At 37.0% G+C, this 21,115-nt stretch overlaps 3 protein-coding genes across 3 annotated transcripts; 1 reads left to right on the forward strand and 2 right to left on the reverse strand.

Annotated features, from left to right (window-relative positions):
* The first annotated feature begins 175 nt into the window (after positions 1-175).
* psmc3 (proteasome 26S subunit, ATPase 3) lies at positions 176-4,348 on the forward strand. The gene is made up of 11 exons (XM_051901647.1): positions 176-355; positions 920-1,000; positions 1,084-1,209; positions 1,305-1,409; positions 1,979-2,041; positions 2,164-2,301; positions 2,395-2,538; positions 2,683-2,928; positions 3,016-3,161; positions 3,542-3,623; positions 3,953-4,348. The coding sequence occupies exons 1-11, from the start codon at positions 314-316 to the stop codon at positions 4,061-4,063; spliced, it is 1,284 nt and encodes a 427-aa protein (XP_051757607.1). The 5' UTR covers positions 176-313; the 3' UTR covers positions 4,064-4,348.
* Positions 4,349-4,596: 248 nt separating this feature from the next.
* On the reverse strand, positions 4,597-7,957 carry aplnr2 (apelin receptor 2). The gene is given in 3 exon segments (XM_051901648.1): positions 4,597-5,315; positions 5,317-6,605; positions 7,388-7,957. Coding segments are annotated over 2 exon segments (1,218 nt in total). The 5' UTR covers positions 6,316-6,605; positions 7,388-7,957; the 3' UTR covers positions 4,597-5,096.
* Positions 7,958-17,176: 9,219 nt separating this feature from the next.
* On the reverse strand, positions 17,177-19,883 carry cd59 (CD59 molecule (CD59 blood group)). The gene is made up of 4 exons (XM_051900103.1): positions 19,791-19,883; positions 18,334-18,408; positions 18,132-18,233; positions 17,177-17,990 (listed from the first exon to the last, which is right to left on the reverse strand). The coding sequence occupies exons 2-4, from the start codon at positions 18,386-18,388 to the stop codon at positions 17,791-17,793; spliced, it is 357 nt and encodes a 118-aa protein (XP_051756063.1). The 5' UTR covers positions 18,389-18,408; positions 19,791-19,883; the 3' UTR covers positions 17,177-17,790.
* Positions 19,884-21,115: the final 1,232 nt, after the last annotated feature.

A 21,115-nucleotide genomic window follows, 5' to 3' on the forward strand; every position in this document is an offset into this window, starting at 1 on the left:
AGACTTCATCTTGTATGACTACATTATTTTAAACATTTTATACAGTACTGTAGTACTAAAAAGTACAATTGTTTTTTAATTGTAAAAATTACTGAGTGCAGCTTACTCTGTCTCTCTGTCCACCAATAGGTTATTGGCCTGAAAAAGGTTAAGACCTGATCTACGGACAAATTCGTTCTTTTCGTGTTTTATAAACGAGTCAGAGAGCGAACGGATGAGTCCTAAGCAGTTTTCATCCGCCCCAGGTGGGGGCAGTGGCGTTCATTGACGCGATCCACAAAAACACGTTCCTGAGAAGAAGCAGCATTTCAAGATGTCGTCGCTGAATGACAGATCAGTTTGGGATGAGGTGGAGGTCTGTTTTTGTGTTTTTTGGGATTCTATTCTGTTTTCCAAAACTAGTTAATGTTGTACATGTGTGCAGAAATATGCTGTTTATTTGGAAGCAACGTGTTTAAATGATGTTTTAGCACTGGCATTGTGTCTGATGGTTTTCTAATGGAAGAGCATAGCATGACACAGTGAATTTCATTTAGCTTCATTCATTTTTATTTTTTCATTCATAAGTTTGCATTCATCCCTACGATCATTCAGCGTGATAAATAATGACCGAACAACTCTGGTTTTAATTCGGTCCAAAATTACAGGAAGATCGCAAAACATCTTTAGTAAAAGTGTGATGATAGCTTGCTAGGATAACATTAGCAGAGACAAGCTAGCGGTGATCATGGTAACCGATGTTTTCTTCTGCTCATTAGGTTTGATCAGATATTCTCTGAGTATTACTATTCATTATAATGATCGGACGTTTATGAAGTTAGTGTCTGGAAGACTTAAAAACAGGCAGACGTGCTAATGAATAAAGAATATTCTTCTTCACACAACCTGTATTCACACAAGACATCGCCGTATTTTATAGGATGGCATCGGCGAGGAGGTTCTTAAGATGTCCACTGAAGAGATTGTTCAGAGGACTCGTCTTTTGGACAGTGAGATTAAGGTACCCTTCATACTGTAAATCAGACGATTGTTTTCAGTGTATGCATGCCGTTCTGAATCTCATTATAATGTATATGATTTCAGATCATGAAGAGTGAGGTTCTGCGTGTCACTCATGAGCTGCAGGCCATGAAAGACAAAATCAAGGAAAACACAGAGAAAATCAAAGTGAACAAGACTCTGCCCTACCTTGTCTCTAATGTCATAGAGGTAAAATATCTGTCAGAATGGGGCAGTAAGGAGCTTTTTAAATGCCTGTGTGTATGGGGTTTAAAGTTAGTATGCGTTGTGTTTTTGAATGGAAGCTGCTGGATGTAGATCCCAATGACCAGGAAGAGGATGGGGCCAACATTGATCTGGACTCACAGAGGAAGGGCAAGTGTGCCGTCATCAAAACCTCCACACGACAGGTGAGTCAGTCAAATAGATTATATGAACAGCTGTAGTCTTGTTATTGTGTGATTTACCATCATGCTTTTCTTTTTTTTCCTTAACAAACATTTTCCAGTACCTTTTTGTAGTTTTTAGGTTTTAGTAACTTTGTCTTAAGTGTTTTAAGGTGAATGACAGATATAGTAGTGATGCACTGAAATTTCAGCAGCAAGTTTTTGGTTTTGGAGGGCTGAAATAGTGACGTTTATCTTATGCTTCTCTGATGATTTTTGTCTGTCAGCGTCTAATTTGTGCACACTACATGGATAAGCAACAGGTCAACATGTAAGCTGTGTGGACGGCAAGACGTACTTCACTATGATCAAAATAATTCTTGAAAAGCATTGTGTGTAAAATTTGATCAGTTGAGACATTGAGGCAGCTTGTTTCCAAACTTTACAATGACTGGTTTAATATATCACCTGAATACACAACACCCTGAACAGCATAAGTTCTGTTACCCAGATTTAATTACCAAGGCTTTATTTCTGGTTTTGTTGTTTTTTTTTCTGTAAAATATCACTAATATTTAGTGCTATAATTGCAGACGTATTTCCTGCCTGTGATTGGTTTGGTGGATGCTGAGAAACTGAAACCTGGTGATCTTGTGGTAAGTGAAAAGTAATTTCAGTTGACAGATTTGTGCAGGATACTCACTCTTAAAATATGTTTTTTTTTTTAAATGTCTGTTTTGCCTAGAAATGTTTAATGTGCTTCTGGACATGTTTACAGGGCGTGAATAAGGACTCCTATCTGATTTTGGAGACTCTACCCACTGAGTATGACTCTAGAGTTAAGGCCATGGAAGTGGATGAGAGGCCCACAGAGCAGTACAGTGACATTGGTGGCCTTGACAAACAGATCCAAGAGGTACTGGCTGATAAATTGCCTCATTCCAGTCACCAGAAGTAGCTCACAATGACAGTTTGGCAGTTACTGAGCTGACTGCTCTTCTCTTTGCAGCTGGTGGAGGCGATTGTCCTGCCCATGAACCACAAAGAGAAGTTTGAGAATCTGGGCATCCAACCACCAAAGGGAGTTCTGATGTATGGACCACCAGGCACAGGAAAGACCTTGCTGGCCAGAGCCTGTGCAGCCCAAACCAAGGTGCAGTGTCTCTGAGTGAGAGAGAGAGAACCATCAGTGCTCTAGTGCTTTTCTAACAGATAACAAATTAGTGTGATATATTAACATCCACTACAGTTTTTGTGTTGGTGCCTCACACTTAACCTAACTTTTGTCCTTTCTCAGGCAACATTTTTGAAGTTGGCTGGCCCTCAGCTGGTGCAGATGTTTATTGGTGATGGTGCCAAACTGGTGCGTGACGCATTTGCTCTTGCCAAGGAGAAAGCTCCCTCCATCATCTTCATTGATGAGCTAGACGCTATTGGCACCAAGCGCTTTGACAGTGAGAAGGCCGGAGACAGAGAGGTGCAGAGGACCATGCTGGAGCTGCTCAATCAGTTAGACGGCTTCCAGCCCAACATGCAAGTGAAGGTACACACTTGTGCCCATAGTCTACTCTGTCACAAACATGGGCCTGTCAGCCGTATATTGCAACTTGTTTTTCTTGTTTCCTCCAAGGTTATTGCTGCCACTAACAGGGTGGATATCCTTGACCCGGCTCTGCTGCGTTCAGGTCGTCTGGATCGTAAGATTGAGTTCCCCATGCCCAACGAGGAGGCTCGTGCTCGCATTATGCAGATCCACTCGCGCAAGATGAACGTCTGGTATGGAGCATTTGTTCTTTTGCGTGACTCAGTTGGTCTTAGGTGTTGTGATGAGAAAATATACATTTAATTTATTTATTAATAGGTTGAGCCTTTGTTGGCTGTAGTGAATGACCATTTAAAAGCAAATGCACAGATGAGAAACTTGTAGTGGTAGAGCTTGCAGTTATTGTGGGCAAGACGTGAAGTTGAACCTGCAAAATAAGCTTTGATATTTAATGTTTTACTGCTTTTTTTGGTTGCATGACAGTCATATGTCAATCTATTAAACTAAAACTGTTACGTAAATTTGAATTACAATTCTATGAAATCCAAAAATTAGCGTTTTGTTCTTTCCCACCATTTATCACATTATCCCTTTATTTCTTTGTGTGCTGTAGTCCTGATGTGAACTATGAAGAATTGGCCCGCTGTACTGATGACTTCAATGGAGCTCAGTGTAAAGCGGTGTGTGTTGAGGCTGTAAGTATGATCATTGCAACTTTTAATTCATTTACCTTTACTGCTTATATCTTTTTTTGTGTGGTGGTGTTAACATTGTGGTTAAGGCCATAAACGGCGCTCTCTTCCACTCACATTACCCACAACTGAGGTGCCCCTGAGCAGAACATAAATTCCGAGTATGAGACACCATACTTGGCTACACGTCACTTCAGTTGTTTAATGCACAATAAAACCTAAAAAAAAAAAAAAAAAAAACTTTAATGCTTTACTTAACTTTTTATGGGAATAGTCATTGCTCCTGAATGTTATTACATGTTAAATGTGTATTGTTCAATTTTGTGTGTTAGGGCATGATTGCTCTGCGGCGTGGGGCCACTGAACTTAACCATGAAGACTACATGGAGGGCATTCTGGAGGTGCAGGCAAAGAAGAAGGCCAATCTGCAGTACTATGCTTAATGCAGTGGAGGGCTCTGTGTGTGTGTGTGTGTGTGTGTGTGTGTGTGTGTGTTTGTGTGCAAGTGTGTGCGTATGTGAGCGTGTAAGTGGTCCAACAGCAGGATCAGGCACACCTGTAAACCTGTGCTGCTAAGATCCAGTACTGTTCTGAGTAATGACCTGGTTCTGATAGAGGCGGATCAGACAAATTTAGACTGGACTGCCTCACAGTGATGATTTATTGAATATTTTTCAGTTAACCTTTGTTTCTCTCTATTCAGTAAAATACAAACCTTTTTTCCATTACTTGGTTGTGGCTTTTTTTTGTATGAAATGTAATGTTTCTGCATATCTCCACTGTTATTATCAGAGATTGGGAAATTTTGTAATCAAGCTTTTCTATTTTTCAAAGCTTAAGTTGTAATTTCCGCTCCACTGGTGTAAAATGTAATTGCAACAATGACTGTTTTCACCAATGCTGTTGCATTTTGCCAAAGATGCTTGAGATCCTCAGACAAAGGAAACAACCTACATTGCTGGGATTGAAGAAAGTATTTTATTATTTTCTTTTTTTTTTTTTTGCTTTTTTCAAAATTGATTTTTTACAAATTTACACTTATACATACAAAAATGCATGCCTGCTGACCCTGAAAGTCATTGATATGACTAAATAGACTCTCAATTTTATTTTACATGTAATAAAAAATATTGCATATAAGGGCAAATAACATACTGTAGCTGATCATAATTCAGCAACAAGCCCACATTACAGTTGAGTTACATCAGTTTGATGGGAGGTGCAAGTGTATTTAATATAAAGCTCCTCTTCTTTCTGGCATAATGTCATGGGAAAACGTTCACTGGATCCTGTCTGTTTATCAATTCCCACACTATGCTGGCAACTTGTTTTCTTGAGGGGGTGAAGTTCATGCTAAATCTCACAGATGAATGGGAAATAATAATCCGATTCTCACAGTCCTGTTTAGGAATTTTCCACAGAAATGGTCCAGCTCAGTCTCACCAGCCTGTTTGCCACATCAATCTGTTTTCTTCTTCATTGCTCATCTCTACTAACTGTCACTTCATGTGTCCCAGATGGTATTGGTGAACTCTTGCGTTGTTCCTCCTCTCCTCCCTTCTGACCTCTGCATTTGACCCATACGCACATGAGCAGACCGCTGCAGTGCTTTCGGAGTGCTGGGTCACAGCAAGCGTACAGCATAGGGTTCAAACAGCTGTTTATGTAGCCCAGACAGATGGAGTATGGATGGGCCTGCCACCAACCACTGGTCAAAACTGCAGGAAAAGGGAAGGATGCCCAGTTCCACCATAGCGGAGAGTGTCTTGTTGGTGTGGAAGGGTAGCCAGCAGAAGAAGAAGGCCAGCACAAGGGTGATGATAATGCGGAGGAGCCTGCGTTGGCGCGTATGATCGGGACGCACGCCTAGGCTGAAGTGTTGAGAAAGGAGACGCCCCAGACAGCCGTAGCAGAGCAGAAGCACTACAAGAGGTAACAGAAAGCCAAGAAGAGTTGATTTTAATCCCAAAGCTGCTGACCACATCATTTCTGCCTGCTCTGAAGCTGCTGGGTCAAGTTCACTTGAGATCAAACTGGAGTAGTCCATATCACACAAGCAGGAGGACGCATGTCCATCCTGCCTCTCGCCATCAGCTCCCATATCCAAATCCAGTTCCCTAACAGTCCGCAGAAGCAGAGCAGGAAGTGCCAGGATTCCAGCCGCCAGCCACACAATACCCACAATCCATTTGGCACGTGTGGTTGACCGTCCCTGCTTTGAGCCACGCTGTCGTGTGATGACGCAGTAACGCTCCACGCTAAGCCCAGTCAAAGAAAACACACTCGCGTACATGTTCAGTGCCACGATGTAACTGCTCACCTGACACAGAATATGGCCAAAGGGCCAGTGGTAGCCCAGCGCTGTGTATGTCGCCCACAAAGGCAGGGTCATGACGAAGGCCAAGTCAGCCAATGCTAGACTGGCTATTAAAGACTCTGTCACTGAACGAGAAGATGTGGGGGAGCGGCAAGGAGGAGGATCGGAGGTCTGGGAAGATTTGGAGCAGCTGGCAATTCTCCCGCGGCCTCTCACTCGGCGGTCCAGGTACACCCATAGCACTAAGCCGTTCCCCAGGGAGCCCACGACAAACACCAAGAGGTACACACTCGGAATCAGCACCCAAGTTGGAGACCATTCACTGTAGTCACATGAGGGAAAGGGAGAGGGTGAAGGCAAGGGCAGAGACCCAGACATCTGAGAGCCACACACTTGCACCTACCGCAGAAAGCAAGTGGTTGACATGCGCAGGAAAGACAGAACTGAGAGTTTCTTCTGAGTTTTTAAGGGATCTAGAAGGGTAGAATGGTTTGGCACAGTGATAGTTTTCACGCTTCTTTCTGAACTGATGATTGAATGACCTTTATATCCTTGTCTTTCCCCTAGATTCTTGTTTGTTCTATATTTAGAAGTTTCCCACAAATGAGCTGAAAGTGTCAGTGACTTTTCCTTCTTCCTCAATCCTCTTCGATTTCTGTGAGATATCACTTACAGACAAAAGGACAAAAAGGTTATTGGAAGCTGTGCATTAAAGAAAAGACTTCTCACGTTATTTCTGGTTGTGTCACGTTCTCAAACTGTAAATAACCATATCACAATTGCTTATACACGGCATGGGCAAAAACAAATTTGTTGCTGGACTGCCTTTACCTTTTGTTGTGCTGTGCATTCGTTGTGGAATTGTTTCAACAAACTTATGTAACTTTTATTTCCATCAAGAGATCTTGTATTGACAATGGAAGAGTCAAACCACTCTGTAAAGTTTTCTCTAACACATCCCAAACACTTTCAATGGGATTAAAGTCAGGATTTCCACCATTTTAACACAATGAATCTTAATTGCCACCCTTAAATATGGCTATGGGATACCTCTTCCAACATGGCTGTTTAACAAATGAAAAGCATACTGCATCAGTTAGGGTTAAAAGAATTGTTGCCAAACATATAACATGCCATAAAAATATTAATCACTGCAATCATAAACTCTTAAGTATTTGCTTATTTAAATAAAAACAGCAACTTTTTTTTGACCAGGCAGTGATAAACTGGTTGTAATGTCACTTTAGAGAAAAGTGTCTGCTAAATCAATAAATGTAAATAAAACAGAATATTAATTAAATCGGTCACTATATGGCAAACCTTCTGTTTTGTCTAATATAAAACCTGAATGATCTACATTCTACATATATATAGGAAAAGCTGCAATAAAATCTATTCCACAAAAGCAATGCTCGGGTGAAAATCCAACATAAACCAAAGAATTTCATACCTGCTTTTCTTGAGGGTTTGTCTCTGCTTCTGTTATTAAATGCGTCCAGTCCCTTCTTCTGTGATGATTCACTTTGTCTCTCTCTGTTTTCAGATTGTCTTTTTGAAGGAAGAATGTAAGTCACTCTGTATCCATGGTTTTATCTTGATCTCCCTCAACATCTTCCTCTCCTAGAACTGAATGCTTCCTTCTGTGTCTCACCTACAGGGGAAGTGTCTGCTCTTTAAAGAAATTCTCCTCTTTGTGTCCATTCCCATTTCTGTTCTGTCCTCCTCCTCTCTCACAGGACCACCCCGCAGCAGTTTTGTGAGATCTCCAAACAGTCCCTCTGCTCTTAAACAGACTGAGCAAACTCAGAACACCTCAGGCTTGAAAGAAGCTTTATACACATGACAATGTCTTTCACCGTAGCAAACAGCAAGCCTCTGGCCACTACATGCACGAGGTTGTATTAGCAAATATAATATGAAATCTTACAAACAATAGCTAAAACATTGGGAAATCAGGAAATCAGAGACATCATGTGTGGCCCATTGTTGGTGGCACACCAATTTGTGAATCAAAATGGAGGGTGATTTTGTACCAAGAAAAGTGAGAGTTAGACCTGTTTATTTGAATAAATTTCCATATGAGCACATTCCTGAAGTGTTTGAAACACGTTAATGGCTTAAAACACATTTATCGTCATATCTACTTTCCTGAAGCTCTAAACTAGAAGCTCTAAAGAAATATAATGTTTAAATGTTAGGAAAAATGATAGATTATCTCTAAACAATCAGACTCATATAACCACATTTATGTGAACTGTTCACCTGCCTCTGTTTAACTAATACATTCATTGTGTTGGTTCTATTTGAGCTCAGCTGCATGTCTGAGGTCCTGTTTGAACAGTCTGAGCAGTCCGAGTGTTATGTTGTTTAAACACTTCCGAAACTCAGGGATTCCCTACTGTGGGATTTGTGTGTTTGCATGTTGAGAGTCTCAATAAGAATGAAAAAAGAGAGTCTTTTGTCTTGAAGAAAATCTTGACAGAGTCAACAGGGCAACTATTTATGAGGCAACACAATGACACATGGCAAATATTTAAAAATGCAATTGTGTTTTCTCAAACTAGTAGTAATGAATATGTGCAGAGAACAATAGTCAGGAGCTGTTGCCCACAGAGAGTTTTATTAGCAGTGCTACAGATAAAATGTTCTGTTTGCATCTCCATTTGAACTAGTGTAGACCAATTACGCAATAAAACAAAAAACATTGAGCCAATGGGAGGCCCACCCTAGATGTTTTATCTTGTGCCCAGTGATTTTAAGTGATAGCTTTGGTTACTGCATGTCATATATATGTAGGATATACATTTCACACTATCCCCTCAGAAAGACATTCATAGGTTTTCCTTTCTTGTCCCCAATTGATTTCAGCTGTACAAACAGTAAGGGTCTATAAAGAAGTCATGAGGTCATATATACGACATGAGTTAAACACACTCTGTTCCAAAAGCAGTGGGTCAAACTATAAATTGTCATACCCCATGCAAAACATGTTAGGAAAACAGAATAAACCAACAATAATTTAAGAATTATTAAAAAGTTAGTCTAGTTTTCTTTTTCAATTATAGCAAGCAAAATTGCTAGTGCTTGATAGCTAGTAATAAAAATGCACTTTTGCTGTATGGCCAAAAAGCAGGGCATTCTGCGATGTATCCCCTTTTGTGTTCCAAGAAGAGGAAAAAGTGACATGAGAGTGAGAAAAATTATCTGTGGAGGGTGAAACTCAATTGAACTACAAAAGTGCAGCAAATTACTTAATAAAGGGACTGAAGACATCCACAGATTTCAGAGATCCACATCTTTTATATTACAGTGGATTTCTAAAACATCTTCCATCTTTGATGTGGAACACATAGTCTCAATTAATAGCAATAATCAATTCAAGTCCATTTTGAAACACATTTATGAAGATTATTTTTTATTTTGGCAGTGCAGTCTCTTAGTTCAATCATGTGTGAATCAATTGCATTTAATTTAACCCTCTATGGGACAACGTCATTTATAAATTACGCTAAGAAAATTGCATTCAAAATACAATAATAATGTTGTAATAATAAAATAAAAACATAGTGGCACCATAGTGAGTTCATTTTAGACTAGAAAACACATATAAACTAATTTAAAAAATAAATCATTGTAATGTAAAATATGTAAAATATAAAGTTATTTATTTTTTCTAGCTGTGATTTTACAATTAGTCCCATAGGGTTAAACTTACATACTCTTCTATTATATGTATATAATTCAACAAATAATTAAAATAGTCACTTAAACGCAGCATACCAGACAGCAACTTGGTGCCGGCCTACATCTGCCAAGCGTGGTGTGATGATCTGGGCCACATGTGGCGTGGAATGAGGGCACTTGTTCGGACCGCTCCTGTTTGCCAGATCTGAGCCACAAGCAGGCCAGAGCAATGCCGCATGTCAGCCAAGAGCAAAGAAATAAACCAGAACTGGACCTTATTTGAGCCACAAAATCTTTATATATTATTTATAGAATCATCTTTGCATTAACAAGCCTGTTAACAAGCAGAATCACTGAAGAAAAGAAGAAAACAGAAAAAAGAAACAAACAGAAACACAAGAGCTACAACTGACTTCAGCCACAGCCTTAGATGAAATCAACTGAAGATAAAAGAAGACATTAAACCTCTCTAGATCTCAGCAGAGGAGGATTAAACAACTCCACAAACAGCATTACAGCTTCACATATTACTAACCAGGGCCCGTATTTATCAAGCCTCTGAGAATTACTCACAAGAACACTGCTAAGAACTGACTTGAGTAAAAAAAAATTCTTGGCTCAAAGCTGTGATTAAAAGTTAGTTATCAAGCATCTCAGTCATAATTTAAGTGAAGTGTAGGACTAAATCTTAAGTGTCAGTCTTAGAGATGATTCACGACACTTTGCTGTTCCACAAATGGGATTTTGGATGACGACATAGGCATGGACCAATCACTGAATAGATTTCCTTATTTAAGAATATTCTCAGATAAATTCACATTGAATGGTGAAATTCCTAAGAGGAGTTTACATTCAACACACATTTGACAATAAAGAATTTTCAAGAGAATACATTATGATATACACATTAGAAATGAAAGATAAACACATTTTAATTGCACATTTGAAACCGGTGTGCTGTTAACTGACCTGCCGATATATAGCCTAGATTTTATGATATAATCAGCCACCATGGATTCCAAAAGAAAACCGAACTGGTGCGAGAAAGATGCGCTAAGTTTAACACTAATGTTTGTTTCATTTAAAGTCACCATAATGGTGATTGGTGTTTCAATTAGTTGGGCTCTTAACTCTTATAATAGGCTTAGTTTCTCTACCTGCTCTCACAGTATGTTTATCAAACACATTTGCAACAAAGAAAGCTGAAATGAGATCAGATGATGATTTTTGGCATTTACGGTTTTACAAGCATCATAAAATAGCTTGAATCACTGATATAATCTAAACATAAGTGTTTCACCATTAACACATTTAAACATAAGATCATGCTGCATTTTTTAAATCAGCTAAAAAGCTGAAAAAAAAAACACAGATATGGGCAACCAGCGTATGAATCTCTACAATGGTGATAACAAAATATTCAGACAATCAGATCAACTCTGGACATCACAAAATGCTACTAAAAGCCAGAACAAAAACCACAGCAAAAAAATAAAAGCAAATAGTTAGAATTAAAGAAAATAATAGGACAATTCAGCTGCATAATTTATTCATGCTGTGATGCATGCTGGGAGTTTTGTACTATTGTTCCCAGCATGCATTGTGGCATGACACTTTTGATTGTCACCATTGTTGAGATTCATGTGCTGATTCTTGATGTCTTTGTGTGTCATCTTACAGTTTTTTTTTTTTTTTTTTTTGTGCTTCTTTTTAATCTTTTAACTGATCTCTCCAATATAGCATCTTGTGTTGCAGTAACAGGGTTTGTAATGTACATGTATTACACTGTAAAAAAGGCTTGTTTCCAGTCTGAATCTATTCTTTTCAAATTCAGATGTTTTTACTAGATAAGTAAAATGACATAATTTTTTTTTTTTTTTTTTTTTCTTGTTTTTTGGAAAAAAACTCAAAATGAAGTAAAAACAAGCAAAATTATCTGCTATTGGGGTAAGAAAAAAAAATATTGTTTCTGTCCCAAACAGAAATATAAAATGCATTGTGGCATGAAGCATGTCACCATTGTTGAGATTTATATTTCTACGTAAGAGGGTCTATGGTTGGAAACCTGTTTGAGAAGCCCTGCAGTGGTCAACCTAAAGCTTTCACCTGCACACCCACTGAAGCTAAACAGGGTTGAGCCCGGTCTATATCTGGATGGGAGACCTCCTGAGAGATTGGGTAGCTGCGGGAAGAGGTGTTAGAGAGGCCAGCGGTCTGATCAACCTGTAGCCTGAGTGGGTCCTAATGCCCCAGTACAGTTGCAATAAGCTGTACTGTATAAAGGGTGTCACCCTGGTGTAAAAGAGCCCATACAGCACATCACATACTGCCCAACGCCCCAGTACAGTCACCATAAACTGTACTGAATAAAGGGTTAAAATAAACCCCAGAAAATAAGGGGTGTAACCCTGGGGCAAAAATAATCCCTACATTACATCAACATAGGTAGTTAGTTAGTTTCACATCACAAATGATATACTATTTTAATTAGTTCTTACAACTTACATGGAAGCACTCTATTTTTTTTTTTATTATTATTTTTAATGTTTTTGAAAGAAGTCTCGTATGCTCATCAAGCCGGCATTTATTTGATCAAAAATACAGAAAAACAGTAATATTGTGAAATACTATTACAATTTAAAATAATGATTTTCTATTTTTATATACTTTAAAATATCATTTATTTCTGTGATGCAGAGTTGAACTTTAATCAGCCATTACTCCAGTCTTCAGTGTCACATGAAAGAAACAAAACCGACCATCATTGAGATCTCGTAACCGAACAAAATCGACCTATCATAGAAATCTCGTAAAAGAGACAAACATACTTTATTGAGATCTCGTAACTGAACAAATGAAAATTTGACTGACATGCAATGAAAAACAACCATCAATTAAATCTCGTAACGAAACGAAACCAACCACTGTTGAAATCTTGTAACTGAACAAAACCGACAGTTTGATTGGTTTCAAATTCAACCGTCATTGAAATCTCATAACAGAACCCAACCGACTGTCATTGAGATCTTGTAACCGAACAAAACTGACCATCATTGAAATCTCATTAAAGGGATAGTTCACCCAAAAATGAAAATTTGATGTTTATCTGCTTACCCCCAGGGCATCCAAGATGTAGGTGACTGTGTTTCTTCAGTAGAACACAAATGATGATTTTTAACTCCAACTGTTGCGGTCTGTCAGTCGTATAATGCTTGTCAGTGGTAACTCCATCAGTTGGACATAGTGGTGTTTTAGGGTTTAATTTGGATTTGTCTGTGCATGTTTTTTTGACTCTTATAGATGGAGTTACCATTGACAAGCATTATACGACTGACAGACCGCAACGGTTGGAGTTAAAAATCATCATTTGTGTTCTACTGAAGAAACAAAGTCACCTACATCTTGGATGCTCTGGGGGTAAGCAGATAAACATCAAATTATTTATTTTTGGGTGAACTATCCCTTTAAGGAACAGAACCAACCGCCATTGAAATCTCATAACAAAACAAAACCGTCAACCACTGAGATCTCGTAATGGATCAAAAGTGATTGTCATTAAGATCTAGTAAAGGACCAAAATCAACCATCATTGAAATTTCATAAAGAAACAAAACGTCTTTGAAATCTTGTAAAGGAACAAAAGAACAAAACCTACCGTCATTGAGGTCTTGTAAAGAAAAACAAACAACCATCATAAAAAACCCTCGTAAAAAATCAAAACTGACTTTTGCTTCTGAAATCTTTTGAAAGACAACCATCGTTGATATCTCATAGTGGAACAAAACCGAGCGTAATTGAAATCTCATAAAGGAATGAATCCAACCGTCATTTAAATCTCGTATTAAACAAAACAGATTGCCTTTGAAAACTCGTAAAGGAACAAAACCGACCGCCATTGAAATCTTGTAATGAAACAAAACAGGCCATTATTGAAATGTTGTAATGGAACAAAACAGGCCATCACTGAAATCTCGTAATGTCAATTTCATTCTTTTACAAGATCTCAATGACTCAGTTTTGTTTCAGTATGAGATTTCATTGACGGTCGGTTTTGTTCCTTTGCGAGATCAAACAAAACCGACCATCACTGAAATCTCATAAAAAAACAAAACAAAACCATCAACCACTGAGATCTCGTAAAGGAACAAAACTGACTGTCATTAAAATCTAGTAAAAGAAATTTTGCAATGAAACAAAACTGACCATCTTTGAAATCTCGCAAAGGAACAAAGGAAAAAAAACGACAGTCTTTGAGACCTCATAAAGAAACAAATCCGACCATCACTGAACTTTTGTAACGAAACAAAACCGACCGTCATTGAAATCGCACAGAGGAACGAAACTGACTGCTATTGAGATCTCCTAAAGAAACGCGAAATACAAAATTACAAAATTTTGTTATAAGTATTCACTTTTTGTGATGTCCAGAGTTGATCTGATTGTCTGAATATTTTGTTGTCACCATTGTTGAGATTCATATTGCTGGTTGCTTATATCTGTGTTTGTCGTTGTAACATTTTCTGCTTTTGTTTTTTATTTTTAATGTTCTAACTGATTTTTGCAAAACAGTGATTCAGCAATTTCAAGTAAAATGCTCTTTATTAATTGTGCTTTGAATGGATGGTTCATGCAGTTTTAGATAGAGTCCATAGCTTTTTATTAAATAAAATAAAATTGACACCTATATATATAGCTAACATAGCCTATTCATGTGTCCCTTATCACTTTATCTATGTTTGTTATTTGTTCTAATGTGTCAGAAGAATGTTCTTAAAGGGAACCCCTGGTGTTAAGACTTGTATGGCTTAATATAACGTAAATCATGTCTCTTATTGAAATATGTAGTAGAAAACCCATGAAAGATTTACGTTATTTAAAAAATCCATGACATATTTGGACAATGGGCGTCGCCATTTTGTTTAGGTGCACAGTGCGTTCTATGTCGATGACGTCAAATGGTTGCACTCACTGAGCTACTGACACTGTCCTATTGCTATTTTTACCGCAACACAACTCGGAATATAAAATACGATGCCACATTGTGCAGCTTTTGGTTGTAATTTTCAGTCGATGAGCCACAAGAGAAGCAATGTAAGCCTTCACTGCTTTACTAGCGAAAAGAGGAGAAAAGAATGGGAAGTTGTGACGAATGTGGACGGATAAAACTTCCTAACTGCGTCTTTGTTCTCTTTACTTTAGCCCTGATGCATGACACTTTTGGTTACCATTGTGGTGAAGAGTAGAGCCTGTGGTTAGGTTGAAATACTTACAAACATGTATTATTTACGTAAAAACATGAGAGCTTATGATTGGCTTTTTGGTGAATGGTTTAGTTCACGTAGGTGTGCTATTGTTAACTAAATGTATGTACTGTTTATATCAGTGTTCTCAAACTCAATTCCTGGAGAGCCACAGCGCTGCACAGTTTTGTTCCAACCCTAATCAAACACACCTGATTCAGCTAATCAAGGTCTTCAGTATTACTATAAACTTCAAAGCAGGTGTGAGTTGGAGCTGGTTGGAGCTAAGCAGGACTGTGGCCCTCCAGGAACTGAGTTTGGGACCGCTGGCTTACATGTTCAATAAATTTATAAATATGCAGTACCAAGTCTTACCACATGAGTTAAATCTTTCAAGATCTCAGCAGAGATAGATTAAACAACTCCACAAACAGCATTACCAGCTTTGCTTTTGACTAAACAGATTGACTTAATTTCAGTCACCATTATGGTGGTCAGTGTTTGCTTTAGTTGTGCATATTTAACATATTCAACAAAACATCATCATCTAAACCTCTATTAATTCTCAATAAGAACTTCTAGATATCTAACAGAAATAAAGTCAATCTGGTTAGTAATTAATTTCTTTTATTTTAAGTTGATTTCATGTAAGGCTGTGGTTGAAGACAGTTGTAACGTTTTCAATCGTTAGTTCCATTAATGGTAAATGTCTGGCACCATGTACTGCCATGGATTTCACAGTTTTTTTTCAATTTTTTTTTCAATTTTTCAATTTTATTTTTTATTTTTTTACAGGTGTTTATTCCAATCTTGACATCAAACAAACTTTGGGTTAAGACTTCAACCCAATTTTCATTTTCAACCAAAATCCAATGTCTGATCGATATTGGAGTCTACATCATGTGCCTGCTGGAAGAATATTCTTACCATAAGCAGTTATGATTGACAGGTGATGAACATGCACAACCCAACTTCTGTTTATAGCTAAATTTGTTCAAATGTATACATTATTTATTTATTTCTAAAATATATTTATTATCTAAAAGACAGCTTTCTGAGAGAATCTCTTTATATTTGTTGCATGATTGTCTGTTGTTGAGGGTGTGTGATAGTGTGTGAGCAGCTGCAGTATCTGTCAATGTATCCCCAGATAGCAACTTTGTCCCGGCCCATGTGGCGTGGAATGATTGGGCGGACCGCTCCTGTTTGCCAGATCTGGGCCACAAGCAGGCCAGAGCAATGCCACATGTCAGCTAAGAGCAAATAAATAAACCAGAACTGGACCTTATCTGAGCCACAGAATCTTTATATATTAATTATAGAATCATCTCAGCACTAACAAGCCAGTTAACAAGCAGAATCACTGAAGAAAAGAAGAAAACAGAAAAAAGAAACAAAAAGAAACACAAGATCTACAACTGACTTCAGCCACAGCCTTAGATGAAATCAACTGAAGATAAAAGACATTAAATTTCTCAAGATCTGATTAAACAACTCCACAAACAGCATTACCAGCTTAACTTACTACTAACCACTGACTTTATTTCTGTTAGGCCTGGGACACACTAGACGATTTTCAATTCTTAACCGATTTTAAAACTGTGGAAGAATAATGAGTTTCAACAAAGGCTGGGTATTGACACGATTCAATTTTCACGATTCGATTTGATTCTATTCACAAGCTTGCGATTCGATTCGATTTGATATCGATTATTTTGGAAGTAGTATATCAGTTACAGTACATGACAAATTTTCTCGAGGAAAAAAAATCTCTCAACTAATGCTGTAAACTATACAAGGGAATCAGTTGGTACTACATTACTATAATATTGAAGGTTAAAATTAACATTTATATACAAACACTTAAATTACACTCAATGTTTTTTTATAATAAATAAAGTTATAATACTAACTTTAGAATTACAATCATATTTCTACTCCAACTTGTTTTTTGGAATATAAACATTTAAATCGTGGCCGTCATAACTTATTTATTCATACATGCATGAAATATTGAAGAACTTTAAAATTATAATAAATATATAATTGTAATAAACCAGTGACATTTTTGTAGGTGTAGGTTTGTAGGTTTCTTCAATCTCACTGGATTATTTCAGTGCAAATGGCTTAAAACCTTTTTTTGTTTTTTTTTGGTATATTACACACACACACACACACACACACACACACACACACATACACATATATATATATATATATATATATATATATATATATATATATATATGCTTTATAGCACTGCAGATTAATTAGAAACAATGAGATAGAATCAAATATTTAACAGAATTCTCAAATTCTTCATTTGCATAAACATGCATGTTCCTTTTATTGGTCGCAAAAAGGTTCAGTAAGTTTTGGTGGCTATAGTGGTAACAAGAAGCTAATCAGTACACTGACAAGTCTAGATTTCTGTATCACACAATGTTTTTCAAATGATTTTAGGTTTTAAAAAAAGACATTCATAAAGATGGCAGAAGTAAAGCAGGTATAAAGGGCATTTATAAAATGACAGTGATATGTGATTAACCCTTTAAAAAACTCAGCCTCAGAATCCTCACATCCCACTCAGCTATACCACTTTTCTGGATAAAAGGATTAGCCGTGAAAGAGTACACATACACAATGAGAGCAATATTTTAACACAATAAATTATAACCAGACGGTTTTCACTATTAAGTGCAAAATGAAAGAAAAAAACAAAAACAAAACAAAACAAAAAATACACAAGCTTTAGCTTACAAGCTTTAGCATTGAGCACACACAGTTTTAACATACAGCTGAGATTTAAGCTGTGAATGCTTCTTTGACCACTTTAACTCAAGATATAGAAGATCTCTGCATTCTCACTGCATGATACCACTACCAGCTTTACAAGGAACAATGCAGAAGCACTTGTGTTTGTGATGTTTTAGAGAACACCCCACCAGAAGAGTGCTAGTGAGAGCAGTATTCCCACCACAGAGCGGCTGGACACTGACACAGGTGCTGTGTTACACAGGTCAGAGGTACAGCAGGAGAACTTGAAGCTGGAAATTTTGGGAAATTTCTCGGCAATGACGCTATGAACACAATCAGAGTACTTTATACACTCCCTGTATGTGTCGCCACCTAAAAAAAAAAAAAAAAGGAAAGTGAAGAGACATGTCAAAAAAACATGAAAAGTCAAAGGGTCATGGGAATGGGTGGGCCATTTTGACAATTTGTTAGAATACAGAAAAACTATTTTTTTAAGTATGAGTGAGCTGACACCTCTCTCGTAGATGGACACGCAGGCATCATCATAGTAGCAGTCTCGAATTTTAGAGCATGTGCCCGAGTAGTCCTTACATTTGTAACATTTAATTGCAGAGCCTTAAGAGACAGAGAGAACTTTTTTGCAAGAATAATACTGCAAAATAGGACAAAAACTCATCTTATGCTCTGTGAAAACATGATCAATGGCAATACATACCAAACCCCAGCAGAGCCAGAACGAACACCCCACACACTCCAACAGAAGCTTTCATAATGCCTTCAGTTTACCAGTCTGATTGTGAAAAAGAGAGAGAGGGGAATCTGAGAAACAGTTTGAATTGTCTGAATGCGATTGGTGCAACTGAATGTTCATCATAAATTTAGATTTAAAAAATTCATCATAAATTTTATTTTTTAAACTCAAACCTTTACATTCAGAATATTATTAGACCCTAAAGGGAATAATGCAGCTCAAAGACTCTTGCGATAAACACCTTGCCTGTAGTTGCTCAAAGTCATGTCCCAAAGATGTTTAACAGGATATTTCACCCAAATATGTCATCATTTTATTTCAAACATGTATGACTTTCATTCTTTTGTTTAACATAAATTAAGATATTATTATATTTATTTATTTATTGTCCATACAATGGAAGTCAATATATTCACTAAAACAGTCTTCAAAACAGCATCTTTTGCATTCCACAGAAGTAAGAAAGTCAGACAGATTCGGAACAACATTATGCTGAGTAGACGATGACAGAGTTTTCATTTTTAAGATGACTAATATAATCCTGGTAAGAGAAAGTGGGTGATCTAAGGAGTATATAGTTTTGCCAAGATAAATCCAGTTTTGGCCAATGATCTGGCCTAAATTAGCTACTACCATTATTACTGCAACTACCACAACTATTATTGTTGTTCGCTTTATTATAATACTGCTGTGTTATTAGTTTTTTTTAACTGTACAATTCTGAACATGTCAGCCTTGTACATCCTTGAACATCTATACATAATAGAATAATTAACAATACATATAATAATGAACATATATTTATGGCATTGCAGTTTGCACAACGTGACATGAAAAAATTAAGAAGAAGAAAAAAGGCTACACTTGTTCTGAGAACACATTTCAGCCGTTCAGTTAAAATTGACCTTCACAAATACTTGATCATGCTCTTAATGTATGCCAGTTTTTTTCTCTTCTTCTTCTTCTTCAATAGTTTACCCAACAGTTTCTTTTAAATTTTAATTTAGATAGGATTCACTCAAAAATTCCAGTTTAATTTTTTTTTTTAATTTTGTGTTTGTGTAAATCAAGTGTTTGGACGGTCACTGAGCCAATGACAGCCCCATTTATTAAATTATGAATAAATGGGGCTTCTTTTCAGAGTTTAGTAAAAACATATAGTATTAATATTTGTTTTACACATTTTATAGAGTCATATCAAATATAAACCATACCTTAAATAAATAAAATGTCACACATTTTATCATAACTGTCTACCATAACCACAAAAAAACTGTCTATGGAAAAACTAAATGTGTTTAATGGTTTAGTTTATAAAAAAAAAGTTGTCAAACTGCGATCTAAATCAGCCTAGCTCACAAGCAAAGACCATCCTTAAAGCAGTATGCCGTTATCTTTTAGTTACTCTTCAGTAGTCTTACCCCAATGTGAAGAAGGAATCCAACCACAGACACATCCAAACCAGTCTGAAAAGTGAAGAGCTTGAGCCTGCTTACTCTTCTCTAAACACGCCCACAATGCTCTTCAATGAGTTTTTTGTGTCCTTTTCATTGTATACATAGTGTCCTAAAATATTTAAATGTTTAGATTAGCAAGTGTTATGTGTAAAAAGAAGTAATATCACTATAAAAAAATCATTAATAATCGATTAATCACAAAGTAATATACTGTACTTTAGCAGCAGGGACAGTCACCCTGACACACAGCTATTCAGTAGCATAATTTTGATAGTACTGCATTGTGATTTCTGTAACTTTAATTCTAATGTTATTCTGTTCTTAGGAATGAAACTGCAACCTTCACTAAGATCTTTACTCAATCCTGTAGTCAAAAACTGAATATGAAACTAATTTCACTCTTTCCATTCCTCAGTTTAATCAATACCGCCAAGAGCCAAAATCTTGCCGTTTAACATACATGCACAATGTTTATATTCTTACTTGCATAAACAAGACATAAAGAATGTCTTCTCATTGGTTCACTTATTTTATTTTTCTTCTCTCTTAATAATTCTCTTATTCTTAACATTTTCTGACTATCTGTTGATGTTTCCCTGTTGATTCAGCACTATCAGCACTCCTGACTTCATACTACATACACACACCATCAGTTTCTTTTTCTTCTTAGACATTCCCTTCACTCTAAAAACAATGTGAGGTTTGTCCATATTTGACCCAAACATGTGTTGAAACAACCCTGCATTTTTAGAGTGTTCTTATAAGATGCATATTCTTAAACAATATTTTTTAAATATAATTAATTATGCAATATATAATATAATTCTTCCAAAACCCTTAGACCACACAGGTCATGTTTCAGCAGACATTGGCTTACTGAATGGGTCGTTGCTTGACACAGGGTCACACAAGGATTCATTCTGCTGTGGCATACAGATGAAAAGTGTGAGGCTTTCAACAAGAAAATATTTTCTTTCAGTTTTAAGGTCTTAAAGGGATATTTCACACATGCAAATTCTGTCATTATTTACTCACCCTCATGTCATTCCAAACCTGTGTGACTGTGTCTTACTTTTGCTCTGTGGAACATAAAATATATTTTGAAGAACCGTTTTTGTTCTTATAATGAAAGTCAGTGGGGTCCAAAAAACACTGGACCCCAGTGACTTTCATTGCATGAACAGACATGATCAAAATCTAGGCATCTAGAATCACATCTAGTGTGTATTGGTCCTAGTGTGGTCACTTGAGGGAATTAAGGAAAACTAACTGTCTGTAAAAAGTACTTA

The sequence above is a fragment of the Ctenopharyngodon idella genome, chromosome 7 (assembly GCF_019924925.1).
Source record: "Ctenopharyngodon idella isolate HZGC_01 chromosome 7, HZGC01, whole genome shotgun sequence".
Lineage (NCBI taxonomy): Eukaryota > Metazoa > Chordata > Actinopteri > Cypriniformes > Xenocyprididae > Ctenopharyngodon > Ctenopharyngodon idella.

What these genes read in the sequence shown, in the direction of transcription:
- cd59 (XM_051900103.1), bottom strand. Translation starts at nt 18,388, where the DNA reads ATGAAAGCTTCTGTTGGAGTGTGTGGGGTGTTCGTTCTGGCTCTGCTG. An exon ending in TCTGGCTCTGCTGGGGTTTG is followed by an intron (nt 18,234 to 18,333) that starts GTATGTATTGCC and finishes CTGTCTCTTAAG; the next exon opens with GCTCTGCAATTAAATGTTAC. An exon ending in CGTGTCCATCTACGAGAGAG is followed by an intron (nt 17,991 to 18,131) that starts GTGTCAGCTCAC and finishes TTTTTTTTTTAG; the next exon opens with GTGGCGACACATACAGGGAG.
- psmc3 (XM_051901647.1), top strand. Translation starts at nt 314, where the DNA reads ATGTCGTCGCTGAATGACAGATCAGTTTGGGATGAGGTGGAG. An exon ending in TTGACAAACAGATCCAAGAG is followed by an intron (nt 2,302 to 2,394) that starts GTACTGGCTGAT and finishes TTCTCTTTGCAG; the next exon opens with CTGGTGGAGGCGATTGTCCT. An exon ending in TCGCGCAAGATGAACGTCTG is followed by an intron (nt 3,162 to 3,541) that starts GTATGGAGCATT and finishes TGTGTGCTGTAG; the next exon opens with TCCTGATGTGAACTATGAAG.